This window comes from Solea senegalensis, linkage group LG15, assembly GCF_019176455.1.
Source record: "Solea senegalensis isolate Sse05_10M linkage group LG15, IFAPA_SoseM_1, whole genome shotgun sequence".
NCBI lineage: Eukaryota > Metazoa > Chordata > Actinopteri > Pleuronectiformes > Soleidae > Solea > Solea senegalensis.
The window spans coordinates 7,683,502-7,703,331 of record NC_058035.1 but is presented as its reverse complement, the minus strand read 5'-3'; the positions used below and the strand labels follow the sequence as shown (position 1 = coordinate 7,703,331).

The 19,830-nt window shown below is 40.8% G+C and overlaps 1 protein-coding gene across 1 annotated transcript in view; it reads left to right on the top strand.

Moving 5' to 3' along the window:
* The window catches only part of eys (eyes shut homolog), a 146,590-nt gene that overhangs the window by 124,762 nt on the left and 1,998 nt on the right, over positions 1 to 19,830 (top strand). Inside the window, exons 43-49 of the mRNA XM_044045628.1 lie at positions 9,353 to 9,525; positions 14,177 to 14,359; positions 15,366 to 15,532; positions 16,429 to 16,573; positions 18,551 to 18,725; positions 18,942 to 19,114; positions 19,224 to 19,385. Coding sequence (XP_043901563.1) covers positions 9,353 to 9,525; positions 14,177 to 14,359; positions 15,366 to 15,532; positions 16,429 to 16,573; positions 18,551 to 18,725; positions 18,942 to 19,114; positions 19,224 to 19,385 — 1,178 coding nt within the window. The remainder of the gene's footprint in view (positions 1 to 9,352; positions 9,526 to 14,176; positions 14,360 to 15,365; positions 15,533 to 16,428; positions 16,574 to 18,550; positions 18,726 to 18,941; positions 19,115 to 19,223; positions 19,386 to 19,830) is intronic.

The following is a 19,830-nucleotide window of genomic DNA, read 5'->3' as shown; positions in this document are numbered from 1 at the left end:
ATAAATGTTTTAGATGCTTCGGTGCTGATGTCCAGCAACACTGCTGCGAGGAGTCCGCTTTTGAGAATCCCCTGTTTTCTTGTCATGTTACTGCGGGTCATTATTTTCAGGCCAGCTCCTGCATGTGAACACACGTGCCAAAAGTCTGACAGCAGTTATTAAAATACTCACATAACTGAATCCACACAGGAAGAAACTCCATAATTAGTATTTTCTTAATGAATGACATGACTTCCTTTTAATTGTGGTTACAAAACTCCCCACAGTGAATATTGGACTTAATGATTTTGTCATCTGCATGTGTTACGTCCACCAGAATAAATTAGAAAGATGTTAATGTCAGTGTTATAACTTTGTCACATGTACAAGTTCAATTTCTAATTATATCATTTACTTCTAAACAGAAAATTCATTAGCGGACGATTATGTTCCTGTTGAATTAACACAGATAAATATAATAATATGATATGAATATAGTGTTAACCAGTGACTCTCCACAGACAGACATTGAGCCGCAGGAACTCTCTCTCCTCGACCAAGCTTTCTACCGCGAGGCGCCGCCTCCACGTTTGGCAAAAATCCAGGAAACATTGTTTTCTGATGCACACTGTACTCAGACTATTTGACATTTGTAGCTGGAACTACGACAAATCCGATTAATGATTGGTTCACAGTGGTTAGGATGTGAGAAAAAAAAGATAAGAACAGGCAGCTGGAGGTTTTTTGTTTTTTTTTTAATGCCGACACAGACATGAACTGAGACGAGAGCAGCTTCTGCTGTGACACCTCTTTACATAGACACACAGGCAGCAGCTCTCTGACGCACACAGGGGCAACGTTACACCGACCAACAACATCGTTTGAACTGCGACAGTTCTTTGGCGCTTTCATTTCGACTTCCGTGATTCCATGGAACTGAAACTGGGAGAATAGTGGCAATGAAAACATGCAGATATGTAAATGATATTCTTCTCAGACAGAACAGGTCTGTTGTTATTTTGGTCTTGCTTGTATTTTTGCTATTTGTACAGCTGTGCTTCGTTAAGCAGGAAAAATAAGACCCGTCATTTTGCGCCTGCGACATCACACATATGGCTATAAGTTAAAATTGAACATGTAGCACATTTTGAATTAAATACCAATAAATAGTGTATATCCCATTACTTCCGTCGCGAGTATGTGTGTGCGCTGTTTTTGTTAATACAAAATAGAGTGGCTGAAATAATTGGGTCATGGCATGGGTCTGAATGCTGCATGATTTGAGAACCGCTGGTGTAAACAATTCCAAAAAAAAAAGAGCAAGGCAGAGTTTATATTTGGAGTAAAATTGTCATTTCCTGCTCCTTCCCAGTTCTTTCCATTTCCATTCAGCAGAAATCCCTGGCACAACGTTAGTCTCTTGTGCTGGGCCAAATTTATCTTTACCTATGGTGCAGCTCATCAGACTGTCATCACACTCCACTCACCAGCAACACTGGCTCTCTTATTCAAGTGTGCATTAACTACGTAGAAAACCTCCTCACCTTAGATAATTCGGAAAATAGAAGCCCTAAATGTCTTCTTCATTGTGTGGTGACACTGTCAATTAACAGCCGCATTTATTAAAAAGGAAATGAAAAAGGGCACAGTGAATATTGGAATATGAATAGGTCTGAGAATACCAATTAAGAGGCAGTGGCATCGTGGTCACATTGGCTTGTCATGTGTGAAAGAGTGGGCCTCGCAATTATCTCTGTGATGAATACGCGTTAATGCAGTATTCTCTTGAACCGCCCGGCATGCAGGGTCGCCGGGAGTTCACAGAGCTCTGCTCAATCTGTCGTCGGCTCGTGGCACCGCAACAATATAATATGACGAATAAGGCCTTTGATGGGGAGTTCAGGTGCGGTGATTTCAGCGTTGGCCCCCATTTCATGTGGGTTTCTGTTCAATAAGGCATGTAGAAATGTCCATTTTAAACTGGGGAGGGTTGTGGTTGGTGAACGATGCATTCTGTGTGCACATTAGGTATTTAGGTGACATCAGCGTGAGAAGCCAAGGCAATCAGCACCAAAGGACCACGGCTGTTTTATTCTTCAGCGCCAGCGCTGGGATGTCCAATACCGGTGTCATTTATAAACCTCAGCTGCAGGTTGCACATAGCATGTCATTAGACCCACTGTAGAAGCAGCAGATGGAATTTTTAAAGCGGAAATTGTTTTTCGTGAGGCGCACGGGGATCCGTGCATTGTCTGCAGTTTGCTTTGTGACGACAGTGAAAAGGACACGGAAAAATGAAAATCTTTCATCGGAAGGAAAACACCTGCATCGTGTCCTAATGCCATAATTGCACGATTACAAAAATAGAATATAATGCAGAACCACGCGGATCTTTTGACCAGTTGTGATAGGGGGCAGGACAAAGACATTTGCCCCTGGATCCTCTGTTCAGCGACACTGAATGTCCTGCTGCTGTGTTGATGCCAATGGTGCCACTTCGCCTCTATGCCTGGCATTGAAGCTTTTGTGGGAGCAGATGGCAGCTTCCTGTCTGTGGTTTGGGTTATGATTTGAGACCATGTTAGGTGTAAGGGGGGAAAAAGATCAGCTTCGAATTATAAGCGTTTAAGAATTAAGAGATGGGAAGAGAGAGAATGGTAAAATGAGAAGTTTTAATATGTCTGATGTGTAATTATGTACATCTGCACTGAGAAATATTGTGTTTTCTTTTTTTGTCATTGATATAGCCATTGTGTTGTACGTAATATTAATGTTAATTGCTGCACCCAAGCAATAGTGTGACACATAACCTCCAGTGAAACAGCCACTGTGTAGTTATTTCACGTTGCTGTTTGTATAGAATAAACAAACAACATGTACTGTGTTCATTAGTGAGTTTGCTGGTAGGCGGATATCTGTACATCTGTTATGAAAGGTTGGTGAACGTAAAAATGTCATCACTGCATTTCATAGAAAATATGTTTTTTATGTTGAATCTAAAAATAGGTGTTATAGCTACTTAAAAGTTTGCAACGGAATGAAATTGCAAGGTTTTGTCTTTGCAAAAAAACAACAAAAAAAAACAGATTGACATGATCTGGAGTAGCGATTAAATAGATGACTGACTTATGCTCACACACACATTAACATATAAACACAAACACACTCGGTGCAGAACTTCCACGGGCAGAATTACGTCCCGCTAATTGGCCGCAGTGAAGTCAGCGCTTGTTGGTTCTGTGAACAGACCGGCGTCAGTGACACACAAAACTTCACTTCACAGTAAATTCCCCCACTGCTCCATCTCGCCCGCCTGCAACTTGTGAAACCAATTTCATCTTAATCAGGGCTCCAAATATACTTGTTTCAAAGCACCTATAAAATAACTCCAAGGTCCAAGATGCAATTATTTTAATTTACCATGAGAAAACAAGCATAGCTATCATCCTTTGTGGGAATCCAGTCCCCGAAGAATATTCCCACATTAAAGTTGTTCATTACCGGGGTTTACTGTTTCGGTGTCTTTGGATTTTGGAGGACAAGTGCATTTAAAACAGCCGTACAAGAGTTTCTGTTTAGGTTTGGTTTGACAATCTTAAACATTATTGATAGTAATGGATTAAAATGATGAAGTTGCAAGTGAAAGTATTAGAGGAACTGGATGGATGGATGGATGGATGGATGGATGGATGGATAGATAGATAGATAGATGGATGGATGGATGGATGGATAGATGGATAGATAGATAGATAGATAGATAGATTTCTGTTTTTGTATTTTCTTAAAGGTGACATAGAATGCTTGTATCACACATATATGTTAGTTATGGAGGTCTACTTACATATATTAATTTGTTTTCATGATTAAAAACCTCCTAATCGCTGCAAACAAGCCGATCAAAATATCTCCTCACTGACGCTCTCGTCAGCCGCGCTGTTTCAGACCAAATCCCACCCCCACAATGTGGACTGTGTTGTGATTGGCCAGCCAACGAGAGCTTTCCCACTGTCCTGTGATTGGCCAGGTACCTGGAAGTGATGTAATAGATAGGCCAGCTCTCAGATACACAGCTCCCCCTCTGGCACGGTGGATGCTCTGCATCTCAGTAGCTACAACGAGAGTAGTTCTTCTTCTTCTGCGGTTGAATGTACGCAACCGGATGTGCCCGGACTAGTGCCCGCACCAGGAGGCGCTACGGTGGTGAGAGGAGTGGTGAGGATTTTTGATGACAACATCAAATTACGGAAGTGTCGATCCGCTTCGCAGAGCCCAGGAAAACAATACAACACTATTTTCTCAGCAGGGGCTGAACTATTTGTTCTGAAATTTTAGGGCTTCATAAACGAGGTAACGACGCAGATACACACACACAAACGCAGCGTTAATTGGAGCTTCCGGTCTATGTGGGCTTTAAGTGATTCAATTTAAAAGGACAATTCCAATCAAAGCTGGAAGCAACATTGAAGGGTCCTTGCACCTTTGGGCTCATCAGAGTGATGCACATGCTGTGTCTTTGCATAAGAGCAACGCATTGCAAAAATCTTAATGGTCCTTGCATTTTTGCATAAAGTAGCGGTCAGTTCTTCTGGGGATGGTTAATGATTCATGCAAATGTAGGTGGTGGATATTCTACTTTCTTAAATAGCAATGGAGAAGAAATTATACCATTTCTGCTCCTGGGAAACTGTGAAGTAACAATATCAGAAATTGTTAGTCTCAATAGTGTTAGACATCCTTTTCAGCTGATTTTTGCCGATCTCTTGTTGGGAGTTGGGTATGGCTCCAATGTGCTTTTATTTAGGTCTTGGCCTAAAAAACACGTCTCCAGAACTTCATGAATCTAGGGCAAAGTTAAAGGGTGCCAAGTTCTGTCCTCACACCATTGAGTGCTTGGGCTCTAATAACGTGTTAGTCACTTAAAACTTTCTGACTTTCCTATTCTGCTGGTGGCACCCAGCCCCTAACCCAATGGCTACCAATTAAGATGCAACTCTTTCAAAAGAATAAGAAAAAGAGAGAAAAAAAAAACTTCACACATGCCAAGTTTCTGGGCAACAGTGAGTTAAAGCTTCAAATACCCAGGCAGCACTTAATGAGATGAGTTGGAATTTAAGAAATGTTCTGGCAACAAGAAAAATACTGAAAAATCCCCAGCTGTATCCTTAACCACTGAGTAGGCAGAGGAGACCTGTATTTCATTTTAGAATTTATTTGTATTCATAAGGTTGTCAGGAGAAAGTTACACTAACACAGCTCTGTATTCAGAGGTTGTTCTAGTTCAAATCTTCATCACGTTTGGCTGAGTAAAACCTCTAGTGCAGCACATTTGATTTGTTATCTGACACAAAGTTGTGAATCGCCGTGTACGTTTTATACCCTTAGACTCTACAAAGATAATGCTCGGTGATCGGAAGACACGCGGGACAGCAGAGACGTCATATGTTTCCCATCTCGGTTACCAGTTCAGACTAAAGGTGCAAAAATAGTATTATTTATTAATATGTTGTGATGATGAAATGACAAACCATAAACATTATTACACCAGACACAGCCATCTGTGGTCTGTGGGAACAGTGTGATCTCTTATGAATATGTGTGTATATATACATATATATATTTATTTATACATATATATGTATGTGTATGTATATATGTGTGTATATGTGTATGTATGTGTATCTATATGCATGTATATATGTATGTGTATATATGTGTATGTATATATGTGTGTATATGTGTATGTATATGCATATATATGTATATATGTATGTGTATATGTGTGTGTATATATGTATATGTGTATATGTATGTATATATATATATATGTACAATATATAATTTAGTCACTAATGAGTCCACCTGCTGTGATGCAGCAGAGCCACTGTCGCCGCATAATATTTAGTATGTGTGATATACCGCTCCATCACGTCACGCAGACTCAGTAATTGCGATTACGGGAGAGTCTCATCCGTCAGAGAGGATCACAAGAATTCGTTGGCCTGAACCTGTGTAATTAAAGAAGTGAAGAAGGGTTAAGTTACCGTTACACAACAAATGTTTTCCCCCCCTCTTCTTTGTCAGATGTTTAAAACAGTGAGACACATAAATCTACTGGTACGTCTGGGGGGGGTGAGACGTCTTCCATGCGAGTGTTTCCACAGAGTGTAGCGTGTTCTAGGTTCGGACTGTAGAAGTGTTGTCTGACCCTCTGAGGAAAAGTTTCCTCATGCCACCTTTGTATAAGGGGTTTATTTCAAGTGTCATCCAAAGTGTAGCTTTCTGTGGCAGCAGGTTTCAAAGGAGTCTGTGAAGGCGAGTCATAACAGACAGTCACCCATCCAAGGGTCCCCGGAAGAGGTCGGGAAAATATCGAACAGTTGTCCGCTCCAACAGGTGCTTGAGTTTGCCCATGTGTAAATTTCACTCCGTCCCCCTTTGCTCGTAACAGAATTCCAATGACAAATAATTGAGTCGAGTCTCTCCGTTATACAACTGTGTCCAACTGGCTGCTTACAATACTGGAAAACAAATGGTGTTTCAGTACCAAGACAGGAACCCACTACAAATCTTTTTTTTCTTTTTTTTTGTTAAACGAGTGCTTTTATTTTTCATTTTAACAAAGGATGAAGTGGACCAAACTCTGTCAGAGCACTGAAGACTGCCGAGGCAACGGAGCTCCATCGGGGCTATTTGCATACCAACAAGCACTTGAAAAAGAAGTGTTATGTAAATAACTTACAAGGGATGAAATTTGAGAGATGCATGTGGCCACACAGCTTTTTGTTCCCGATGACAGGGATATCATACGCCAACCGATCAATCATTTATGACATTATCTGGTACTCATTGATAAAAAATTTACCCCCCTCTTAATAATTTATCCCGTGTGTGCACTGTGGCACTGCAGGCTTTCAAATGGCGCGAAATATGGCAAGTATCAACTTTATTTATCTGCACTTCACATATTCAGATTAGTCTGCAAACATTATTTCAATGTAGTAATCAGAATGATTGCTTCGGGGAAATTCAAATAACCTTTTTGTCACCCCACATATCATCTTTTTTGATTAGACCAATTAAAAACTCAAGTGTTTTCACCCGTACTTCTTCTCCTCATCTATTTACACTTTACCTTGTTTTTTTTTCATTTTGTTTTATTTTTTTTTAGAGACAGAAATATCTGCTTGACTCGTCATTTCACTTATATAGCGATCAGTAATCAGTGGCCACTTTATTAGGTACACAGTACACAGGACACCGACAACCGGTGTGGTTTTCTGCTGCTGTCGCTCATCTGCTTTAAGGTTCGATGAGTTGGAGAACATTTTTATTTGGAGGAGTGCCGCTCACTAGATATTTTCTGTTTCTCGGACCGTTCTCTGTGAACCCTAGAGATGGTTGTGCATGAAAATCCCAGTAGATCCGCAGGTTTTAAAAAAAATAAAATTAAAAATACTAAAACCTGCCCCATCTGACACCAAGAAATCATATTTTTCCCTCGTTCTAATTTGGTTTGAATTCCAGCATTTCAAAGGACTTTGAGTCGCTGCCAAATGATATTCGCTGCTGATGAGATAATAAATTATAGTCAAACACAGCTGTAGTAATAATAATAATGACATATTGTAGATTGAGGAGATAATCTAAAATGCCCCATACCTTACCTTTAATAATTAAATTGATAATACACTTCTTTTAAATGCCATAAATAGAGATAATGAAGATGACAGTGATGATCGCTAATGTTATTAATGTTATTTTTGTTACACAACCATACCTGGTCTGTGTCTCTCCTCTATTGTCTGATTTCCTTTCCATCACCCAACTCCTCTTCACAAGTATCACCATTAACCTCTTGTTTCTATGAGAATGTGGACTTGTCGTGTGAAAACAAATGTGACGTCAACATGATTCCTGTTGGTGCTGATCATTATAAGCTGCTTTCCACACATCTGAGGAGAATTGTTGTTGTTGTTGTTGTTGTTTTTGCCCTGTGTAGAAAGTGAGTGGTTTCACTGTTCCATTGCGCTGTGATCCCTTTGTATAATGAGCCGTGTGTTGTGTCAGCAATACGCACGTTATCCCCAGTTCATGCTTCAACTGTGATTCTGTGTAAGAAAAATGCCCAGAAATACACAAACGTTTCCCTGAATCACAACCAGAAGATATATGTTAGATGTTCATCTAACGCATTCTACTTTCATCCTTAACGTTATCTTAAGGTCTTTATTGCAGGTCAAGATTTAATTAATTAGGTGCTGGAGTTATGGATATGGAGTCACAGCCCAGACACGCTCACACTTACACAGACAGACACATTCACACTTACATCTAAGTGTAATTTAGAGTGTTCGCTGAGAGGAACTCACCTGTATATTTATTTTATTTTTATTATTTTTTTCCCTGCGTGAGGAAACTGGAGCATTTGCAGGAAAAGCAACTCAAGGCATGTGTCACAAACAGAAAGTGACAATGCAAAGGGACAAATTAGCAGCACTCAAAGCCCCGAAACATGGAAAATCCAGCAGGAGGTGCACCGTTTAATATTTCATTCTTCAAATGGCGACGCCTGTTCTGCTCCGTGCATGACAATTATCGTCTGTGTGCGACTGTTATTGCGAAAACAATGGTCACAGTTGGCAGCGTCAGTGTGCAACTTGTGCCACGGAACATCTTGAGCTTGATATTAGCAGACTGCTAATCGTCCTAAGCAAGACCTTTTACTGCATTAGAGCGTCCTACTGTACCTCAATAAAATCATATCTAACAATGTTCAACTCTGGTGACAGAATGTAAATATTTCATTTCGAGGAGCCAGTTTTTCCAAGGAGCAAAATAACAGCCCGCAGTGCTGCTGCTCAAAACACATTATTAATTTATAGATTTGAAATCCCACCACTGCTTCCTCCTCGCTGATATTTTACCTTTCAAATCCGCACACATCTTAGAGCTTTTTATAAAGTATGAATTGAGTATTACTTTGAATGTAATATCACCTTATTTTTCCTCTTGCCATATGCGAGAGAGGGCGTGTAAAGTCGGAACTTGGCGACATTAAATGGACAATTTATGAATCTAATCGTGTGCTTTGTGGCGTCCTTCATCCGGACGCTTCCGTTTTCATTCCGTTTTCTGTGCATTCATTGGCGTGCTCTAGTTCAGACTGTACATCACAAAGTTTTCCTTTGGTTTGCTGGACACATTTACCCCTCACATATTTGCACACTCGTGCATCATCCTCACTGTGCTCCGCGTGTGTTCAGCAGGCCACGGTGTGAGCTTGTAAAGCATCTGCACATGTTGCTATAAAGTCACGGTTCATTTTCACCTCTGGGCTAATGATGTGTCTCCCTCTATGTGTACACATGTCTAGTGACGCCGAGGACTGGTTCTGCGAGTGCCCCCCGCTCTACACGGGCCGGCTGTGCCAGTTCAATGCCTGCAAGCACAACCCCTGCGGTCATGGAGCCACATGTATCCCAAAGTCACCGTTGGAGGTTGTGTGTCTCTGCCCTTACGGAAGACAAGGTCTACTGTGTGATGAACGTAGGTGTTTGCGAACGAAAGCGCTCCACGCTGATAATTATAGCCTATATTTGTCAGTGTAAGAGGAGGAAGTGAAAGAAAGCCGTGGACACGGTGAAAGGATCATCTGTTGGGAGCTGAACTCAAATCTGCTGATAGAGCAGACGCATCTTCCTCCAGCAATAGTTTTCATAATCTGCTGTAGCACTTTACATTACAGTACGGTAACAGCATGCAAACCTTATTTTCAATGCATTTCCAATGTAATAGTGTGGTAATAAGAAGATAACCCTAGAGTAGGGCTGAAACAGTTACTCAATTAAGCGATTATCAACTATTTTATAACCGTTTCATCCTTTTTTTTAATGTGTTTTTTAAAGAATTAGAACAAGTTTTCAGCTTCTTAAATGTGAATATTTTCTGGTTTCTTTGCTCCATATAGCAACAGAATAATTAAAACTGAATCCTTTTGGTTTTGGACCAAACAAGAGGATTCGAGAAGTTATCATTTCCAAGTTTGGGAAACACTGATCAACATTTTCTGACATTTTCTGACAATTTATGGACCAAACGATAACGCCGTTAATCAAGAATAGACTATAAATGTATTGTATATTGTTAGCTGCATCGCTATCCTACAGTTATTACAGTGTAATACCATCACATGAAAATCCGTCATTCCCCATTTCCCCTTGATATTAGCAAGTTGGTGATTACCATAGAAATAAGATTGTATTAGCCACTTACAAAATTATAAATACACTATTATCGTACAAACAGCGCAATACCACTGCACTGTAATGTAAAGAAATACTATTTTAGTTTGTTTGATCTATTTCCAAACATAAGTATAATCAGTCGTAGAAATGGAGCGTAGATGTTCCATCACATTACCAGACATATGAATACTCTATCACCCGTATACAGTACAGTATATCCCTTCTGCCCACGTGTGTGTGTTCACTCTTATTTAATCTTTCATTGTGAGTTACAGTATACATGGCCTTATTTGTATCCCACAACTCCACAGCTATAAAAAAAAAAAAAGATTTAATCAAGGGTCATAAACTGCTGACAGGCTAATCTAAGGCTAATCTAAGCAAAGTCATAATAATTACAGGCAGTAGTTGTTGAGCTGATTAACAGAATAAATGAACCACTGCATTCCTCTTGTTGCATTTGACTCTTAATGCATGCTAGCAGCATCCTGGGGGTTCCAGACTAAAATATCTTGCTTAATCTTTGATAGATTATAGAAGATGATGAGGATGCTGATTTCCTTCTATTATTAGTATTAGTAGTATCATAAAAAATGGTTTTATCATTGACTTTTAGTTTAAATTTCCAAATAGTGCCTTGCTAATTCCTTCCTAACAGTTGCACTGGTGTGCAGGTAAGCACGCAGATGCTTATCATCAGAGCCGCAAGCGTTAATGTAAATGAAAAGTGGCTGTCGTCGGAAGTTTGCCTCGTGCGGATGTGTTGTGACAAATGATAGCGAGCGGTGATTTTCTGTTTAGCGATGCTTCAAAAGATTTCGTTTTCAAAGCAGCAACACTATTAAAAACGAGGGCCTACAAAAGGCTGCGGCTCTCGGAAACAAAGGGTTTTGTTTGACTTCACTGGCTGGGGGAGCAGCAGGGTGCTTGGCATATAAGTCACTCAGCCGTGCCACAGCTCCTGTCAGACTCCCAGCATCCACATACCACACGGCGCAATCTTAACCTTCCAGTGTCGCACTAAGTGCACAGATGATGTCTGCATTTTAATCCTGATGATATCAGATGTGATCAGAGAAGTGTCCCTTGCCTTTTTCAACTTTTTCCTCTATGTGTGCTATCCTTGACAAAATAGTCTCCTGTTGTTTGAGGTAGTGATGTGATTTTTTTCTTTTTTTTTCTTTCTAAATTGAAAGTTTTCACCTCCTTGGTTTCCAGCACCTGCTTTTTTTAACAGATAAGGACGGTCGGTGAACAAGCAGGAGAATGTGAAGAGTCGAGGTCGTGAAATACTAATGTGTTAAAGATAACTTCACTCAGAATCATCAGTGCGCACGCCTCGTGTTTAAGTGTCATATTTTGGATTAAACGTGGGGGGGAAAAAACAGCAGAAAACAATATGCTGTGTTTAAAATATTCAGAACAGTACCATCAAGTGTGGATATCTCTCTAATTACAGAGGCGGCCAGGATTCAGTGCAAAAATCATGATATTAGCTCAATATTATTGGCACGATATCGGTATAGAAGACTAGAACTTTAATACAGTAACATAGTTCCAATACAAATAATGCAACTGATGTGCTGTACATAGATTAGTTTATAGCTATTGTTGCTGGTTTGCAACTCTTTTTACATGAACAGTATAACATGATCAAACGCGTTAGAACTACACTAAAAAACACAGAAGTACATGCTGTAATGACATAACACAACAACTACAAGCTAAACTACATTACACACAATAACACTTGTCAAATGATAAACATAAAACAATATAAAGTATGATAAAACTACACTTCATCGTACACTAAAACACAACTTGCAAGTCATATCACCCCTAATATATCTAAAATGATTAATGGGTACAGCTCCGTTTTTCTTTCAGCCACACTTAACCTCTGTTGGGAACACTTTTATTTCTGATATTAATTTCATTTCGCTTGGCAATGCGTCCCAGAGTTGACGGCCCTTTAATGGAGAATGCGGATTGTCCAAATGTGGTCTGGTATTTTACAGTTACGATTCACCTCACGCCTGATTACTCTGGCACTACCGTGTTTTTGGATGGACTTGGATAGAGGCTCTGTGGCGAGACTGTGTAAACATTTGAAAATTAGTCTGAGAAAACAAAGATGAGTGAAGCTCTCGACATTAAGTAAGTTATACTATTTCAGTAACTGGCAATGATGTCAGTGGATGGGCTTTTTATCCATTATTTTATATAGGGGTGGGGGGTGTCTGGTTATAGATGGCGATGCTTGAGCGCAAACCATCATACAATAGGAGAGATGTGAATAAATTGGCTTTAAAATGTATTAATGGGTATTGGCAAACCTGCTAAGATCCCCCCGATGTGACTAATGACTGAATAGGCTGCTACCTCTTTGAATTCTATGCTTGCACCCTCTACAACCATTTTTATATATGCCATATTGGGCATCCCGAGGAAATACAACCCCCCTTTATGTTCTGCATTCTTTGGTACATTCCAGAGTCAAATTTTTAACCATTCCATTCCATTCCATTTGAAAATGATTTTAATGTGCATGCTTTAACGCTGCAGCAATATTCCGCATCAGCACATTAGTCCAGTATTGATTTATTGGGATTCTCGTTAACCTTGCATCGTTCCTGGACTGCAAAGAATATAACATAACAATATATACTGTATGCAGCATTTCAAGAGATGTGTTGTCTTCCCAGCTGCTCTGTGGCTGCTGAGATGAGCATGATGTACATGCAGGTTGTTTTCTTTTTTTCTTTCTTCTTTTTGGCAGAATGCATTTCACACCATGGTGCCACATGTTATTCTTTCCTCCTGAACACCATATTACACAAATGCTTTGCAGAGAAGAAGTACTGTGTGGTATTATTTCAGAATATATTCACACACTTTAAAGGTAGAGCTGTTTATTCATTGTATTTTATCCGATGTTGTCCCTTCCCTGTCTTCTTTCTAACAAAATGTACTGGTACTAATCTGTTTCTTTAGAGAAGCAGAGCTGTTTTCAGCTTATTTTTGTATTTGTACAATTTTTTGTACTATTTCCTGGTCCTCTATTGTGATAATCGTCATATTAGATGTATTTGCACAACATTTGTCCACTATTAACAGTTTCATTTTGTAACGCTGCCTTATGTCTTCATGGTGTTATGGCCGAACCGAACATATGATCAATTCAATCGCGGCACAGCTAAGCAAATAAACCTCCGCCCGAGCAGAAGTGATAACAGAAGCATTTTCAGGTTTATCAATAATTTAGCAGCCAAACAGTGATGAGGACAGTTGAATAAGGGGACAGGGGGGCGGGCTGTGAACCCCTCATAGACATCGCCTGGGGCTGCAGAGGAATATGCAAGGCGTTTCAGGTGCAGAGGAGCTGTTTTGTGTTTGAATCCTCACTCACTTACTCACGCACACACACACGCACATACGGGGAAAGGGGGAGAGCATGTTAATTTGAACACATATAGAATTGCAAAGTGGTGAATGAATTCACATTGAGTAGGCCCCCACCAGTGTAAAATCAAGTGGATGGGTTTGCTGAGATGGAATGCATGAGTGAACATTATTGAATCAACCAGGCATTCTGAATAAGTAAACTAAAGACAGTAACTGAATCACTGGGAATGTTGTGCTCTGCTTATGAACACTGTCTATGAAGTGATGCTTCCTTGCCCATAACCCTTCCTAAACAGCTACTAATGAAAATAGAAAAGGTCTGAGGAGGCGATAGTATTTGAAAACAGGTCATCATCTAATAGCTTCTTCTTTTATTTTTTTTTCTTTATTTTTTTTTCACTCCCAACAACCCACTAGTATGTGCTGTGTAGCAATAGTGCCATCTTTTGGTAACCTGCGAAGGGGGAAATCATGATTCAGAACTGCTAATTCATTTTAGCACAAACATGATCCTTTAAACGTGTTGGAAAATGTGTTTCTTTTTGCAGCCATCAATATAACTCGCGCCAGATTCAGTGGAAGTGACGAGTTTGGATACACCTCCTTTGTGGCTTATTCCTCCATCCCGAGCCTCACTTTCTTCTACGAGTTCAGGCTGAGGTTCATGCTCGCCAACAATTCATCCGCTGTGAAAGACAACCTGATCCTGTTCGCCGGGCATAAAGGACGAGGTGAGGCCAATCCCTGACACCTGCAGCGCAATTTGAAATCATTCTGTCAAATGAAAAGAGGAAAGCTCCTTGGATGGATTTAAGATGTCAAACTTCATTAAAGATTTAAAAAGAAATGCAATCGAGAGGTTTCACCCGCTGTGTATGGTAATGTGCCATCTAATAGATTTCCACTCTCCTCTGAGAGCCTCTAATCAAGGCGATTCCCTGAGGACTTTCTTTCTTGGCAGATTTGGAGACCATAATAATGAGTCTTCCCGTGGTCCAGCAATTAATTCATTTCCAGCTAAAGTCTTATTGTTCTTGACTCTCAAAAGAAGCATGTTGCTATTTTAAGGATGAAGTAAACACACAAGACCAGCATCTCCAGAGTGTTGGAGTTAATTGCCATAAAGAGACTTTGAGGTGTAGGTGCACTATGAGGCTGTCAGTAGCCGTCTCTTTAAATTAGGGTTTCCCTTCTGTGGGGTCAGATTTGGTAGCAGGTAACCACTGTGTTATTGTTACCAGCATATTTCATCCAAAGGAGGAGAAGGGGGGGAGGAGGGGGGGAAAGATTTTCAGGATTGTCTGCATTTGTTTTCCCTTGAGAGAAACAATTCTTCAAGGTGGAGGCAAAAACAAGAAATATGAATAATGAAACAGTTGTCAGCAGAGGGAACAGCACTGCTGGTAATGCTTCATATTCAAAGGAACAATATAGAACGGATGAGATGTGAGCACCTTGCATGATAATTGGTTTAATGAAGAGGCATCTTTGATCACCGAGGAAGGAAAATGATCAAGTTGCAATGCAGTTTGAAGTAGAAAAGCAAAATACATCATACATGCAAAACCTGTAAATGTCAAATTAAAGCAAATCATTATAAGTAGTTTGTTGTATGTGTTGCTTCTGATGTGCGTTTTTACCGAAAGCACTTTTGTTTTGCAGTTTGAGTTAAAGGGAATGCTATACCTTTTGAGTCTGCTGTGTTTATGACTAACTTTTCATGTGTCTATTTTGCAGGAAGCGACGGTGATGACTTCTTTGCTTTGGGACTGAAAAATGGCCGAGTTATTCATAGATTTAACCTTGGATCAGGTGTGGCGACCATAGTCAGTAATCCGGTGAACCACCACGTCAGCGTTCACACTGTCACATTCGGGAGGTCCAAGAAAACAGGATGGCTGAAGGTAATGTGACGATGAGAAACACTACTAATAATGTACATGACATAAAGATAGTGGGGGTAAAAAAAAAAATGAGATATGTAAAGTAAACTAAACGATTCCACCTTTTAACACTGTTGTCCTCACTCACTTTGGATCAGATTCACCTTAGAACACATGGAACCAGAACCAAAGACCGAGGCAGATTCACTTGTGCAGCACTCCATCCTACACCAAGTTCATTCAGTGCTTTACAAAGATAGAAGCAGCAAAATCAATGTAAAGAAAGCACAGACGCACAGTGTCATTCAAAAACCATCTGCGGCAAAACATCAGTTAAAGTGCATTACGTGATTTATGAGGACAAACAAAATAAAGGGAAGTGAAATAAATGTGCAATGTAGGTCACCATAATAATACATAAAAAAAAAATAAATAGATTTATCCTTTCTGGTGCTGTTGGTCTAAGCTGGTGAGTGGTGGTTGAAACACAAGAGATCACTTTCTGTTCTGAAACTGTTCCATCTTCAGTGAGATGCTGTGAGTTAGCCGAGTCTGTTCAGGGTTAAAAGCATGGAAATGTACTATATAGCACAGGGAGTGTGGGTCTACCCATACTAATCAGCAGATTCTTTCTTATTTATATACGTTACGTTGTTACAAACCTTTTTTTTTATCTAAAAGTCTTTGCTTTAATATTAAATGTATATATAGTTAAGCAGGTGTTTCCTTTGTTGTAATTGAACTTGTTTTATTTTATCGGGGTTAATACTTGGGTACAAACTGAACAACGCAGTATCTATCTATAGGTCGTACATTCTGTCAACCCTCAATTGCAGGTATTTTTCTAAATAAATTGTCCTCCCACCCAGGGACATGTACAAATTTAAGACTCTGGCATTTGATCATGTCTTCCACAGGTTAACGGTCAACGTAACAGGACGGGATCGTCTCCTGGACCCCTGGTGGGCCTCAATGTTTTCAACCAGCTCTTTGTAGGTGGATATAATGAGTACACCCCTGAACTGTTGCCACTTGGCTCCAGGTTCCATCAGGGCTTTCAGGGTAAGACTGCTACAGCTTCATTACATCCCAACACTGCTGTCTGCGGTTAGAGCACTGGGGTTTGGAGTTTCTCTCAGGATCTTTGTCTCTTTGTAAGCAGAGGCGAAGGTGTGTAATGAAAAGAGAGTTACACTCTCAAACACTTTCAGAACACGGTTCTGAAGTTGATTGTGTCTGCACCCTGTGATGTCTTCACACCCCATACAGTTGTGTGTCGAGTGCAAAACTATGCCACCGCTCATAAGTCACTTGAAGCGGGGGGCCATGCAAACAAACTTTGTCATCATCAGCATCATTTATGGTCTCTCTCGCAGGTGTAGGAATGTGTCCTGGTGAACATCCATTGTGCCAGCTAATGTGCAGTGCCGTGGAGCAAGATTGCCATAACCGTTCTAATGACAACCGCTATGAATATCATCATAACAAAATTCAGCCTGTTATTATAAATGTGGTGGCAGATCCATTTGAGGTGAGCAAGAGGCTGCAGTGATGTCGCGTGTGCACTTCTTTATCATGAAAGAATTCATTTTCTGCTCACCAAATAGACCGGCAAAAATCAAATCATCTGTGGTAAAGCATCTGTTCATCTGCCCACACTGCGTTGCACTGCCAGTAGTCCACAGTAGGTATTGGTAAGCACTACCTGAGCCAGGCGGGGCTGGTGGAACCATAACCTTTCTGCTCGCGGTGTAATGAGAACTCATGAACGTCTAATCAGATCTGTGTGACCTTCCTGGAGCCCTAATCATGATGGCTGGCAGTGAACACACTGATAATGCACTTCAGTCCCAGTTATCAACAGATCCACACTCCCCTGTGGAAAGGTGTCGCAGGAGGGTCTGCGGCTGCCGGGAAAGAGAACAAAAAAAAGAAACTGTCACTCAATTTATGTTCTTGATTAAATAACAAGACATGAGTGGGTTTGTTAAAGTTCTGATTTCATGGTGCAGTTGTTTTCGAAGAATTTCTTTAAGACAATATTGACACTTTGGATCCTGTTAGGGGCCACACGGCGGTTAGAACTCTTGCCTTTGCAGCATGAAGACCCGGGTTCGAGACCCGGTCGGATAAAGGGCTTTTCAGCATGGAGTTTGCACGTTCTCCCCCTGTGTGCATGGTGTTCTTCCAGGTTCTCTCCCACAGTCCAAAAACATGCACATTTGGGGATTAGGTAAATTGGACATCCTAAATTGACCATAGATGTGAGAGTGGATGGTTGTTTGTCTCTAAGTGTACGCTGCCTTTCCCCCTATGTCAGCTGAGATTGGCACAGCACCCCTGCAACCCTCATGTGGAGGATAAAGCGGTAGAAGATGGATGGATCCCGTTATTTTTTAAACCACCTGTGAAAACGTTTTCCTGCAACAGACACATTCCCTCCACATTTCACTGCTAATTGTCAGACTCCAACTCAGTTCTCTTACAAATTAAAATAGCCGGTTTATATTATCTTCCCTATAAATCAGCTTTGCCTTTCGATGGTTTGTGTTTGCAGCACGGCAGCCATCACTTGAGTCTGCCAAGAAGACAGCATCATGCCATGAATATTCATGAATGAGCATGACATTTCCCCTGCATCCTCTTTATGCCAATGACTAATGCAGCAGAGAGAAGGGAGTCTGCATGTGCAGATGACTACAAGGCTTGTGCTCAGGCCTTGTATTTATAGAAGGCCCTGTGCTCAGCAGGTACAGGCCAAAGCAAATATTGTCTTGATAAAATTGAATTACCAAAGTGGAAAAGTCAACACGATGAGGAGGATGCATGATGACGGGGAGAAAAACAAGGATTTCAAACCTCTGAAGTCATGTGTGTGGATTGTAGTTGTGTTGAGACTTTGTTCTATCAAGTTTTAGAATTAGTATTGAACTACAATATCTGAGCAGGAAAACAAAAACACGTGTGAACATAGGACCCAAATCACATCTATTGACTGGCAGGGTCATGTGGTCGTTTTTCTTCTTCTCTTTTTCACAGGGTGCATTTTTGATGTGCAGTTTCGCACAAGGAGGGACAGACCGTTCAAAGCACTGGGACAGCCTGTGGGACACCCGGCCTTTGGACGCAGTGTGGGTCAGTGTGGCGTCACGCCGTGTGTTCATATTCACTGCGGGAACGGAGGGACATGTGTTGACTCCGGCGCATCGGTGTAGTGAGTGAACAGAGGAACACATTTGAATTTATTTTCTGATCATTTATAATGACTCCACTCATAAATAACACATGGTGACTTGAACAGTGCTGCATAATGTGATGTGTACAAGTGTTGTGATGAAACCTCAACAGCCTTCATATGATCAGGTACACAAAACAAGCGGGAATAACGCACATACAACACCCTGTAGCGTCTGACTGTGTCCGTCTGCAGTTGCCAGTGCCCATTTGGATGGAAGGGAGCTCTCTGTTCAGAGACCGTGTCTGTGTGTGATGTCGAGCACAGTCCTCCTCCTTTGTGTGCCCGCGGCTCCACCTGCATCCCTCTCCCAAATGGATACACCTGCCAGTGTCCCCTGGGGACTGCGGGGCCTTACTGCGAGAAAGGTTGCATCTCTGAACCCCATCATTGCGCTGCATATGTAATTGATGCATGTAATTAGACAAGAGCCTCACTATTCAATTCTTTAACTGCTCTCATGTTGTGCACGTTCAGCTGTGACCATCAGTGATCCATTCTTCAGCGGCAACTTGTCGTCGTGGATGTCATTCCCACCTCAGACTATCAGATACAGGACTGTTGTGCAGCTGCAGTTCCAGCCTTTGTCACCCGATGGCATCCTTGTCTACACTGCGCAGCACCTCGGTGGCCAAGCTGGTGAGGACACCCGGCTCCATAATTAGCTTTATAATGAGAAACAAAACACTACGATGAATGAAAAGAAGTTCTTCTACCTCCCCGTCTGTCTGTCTGTTTATCTATTGTACTACATGTAAGGCAGGGGAATTAAACTGATCAGTTCATCAAAAACATTTGTTGGAAATCAAAACATGAATCTACTGGGTCTCATTTTGACTCTCAAGATAAGATAAAAAGTAAAAATGTTGTTCTAAAATATATATACAGAACTCTTAGTCAACAATAGTTGTGTTGTTTTAGCAATTTTCTCTATCACCTTATCCAGAAAATACAGGAAAACACGTATGCTGTAGTGAGATAACACATTTATAGGACAAAAAAAACCGGTAGAAGTGGCATTTAGTGTGACCTACCCTTACGCTTTAATAATAGCACAACGCTGGCGTTCTTAAACTGAGGCAAA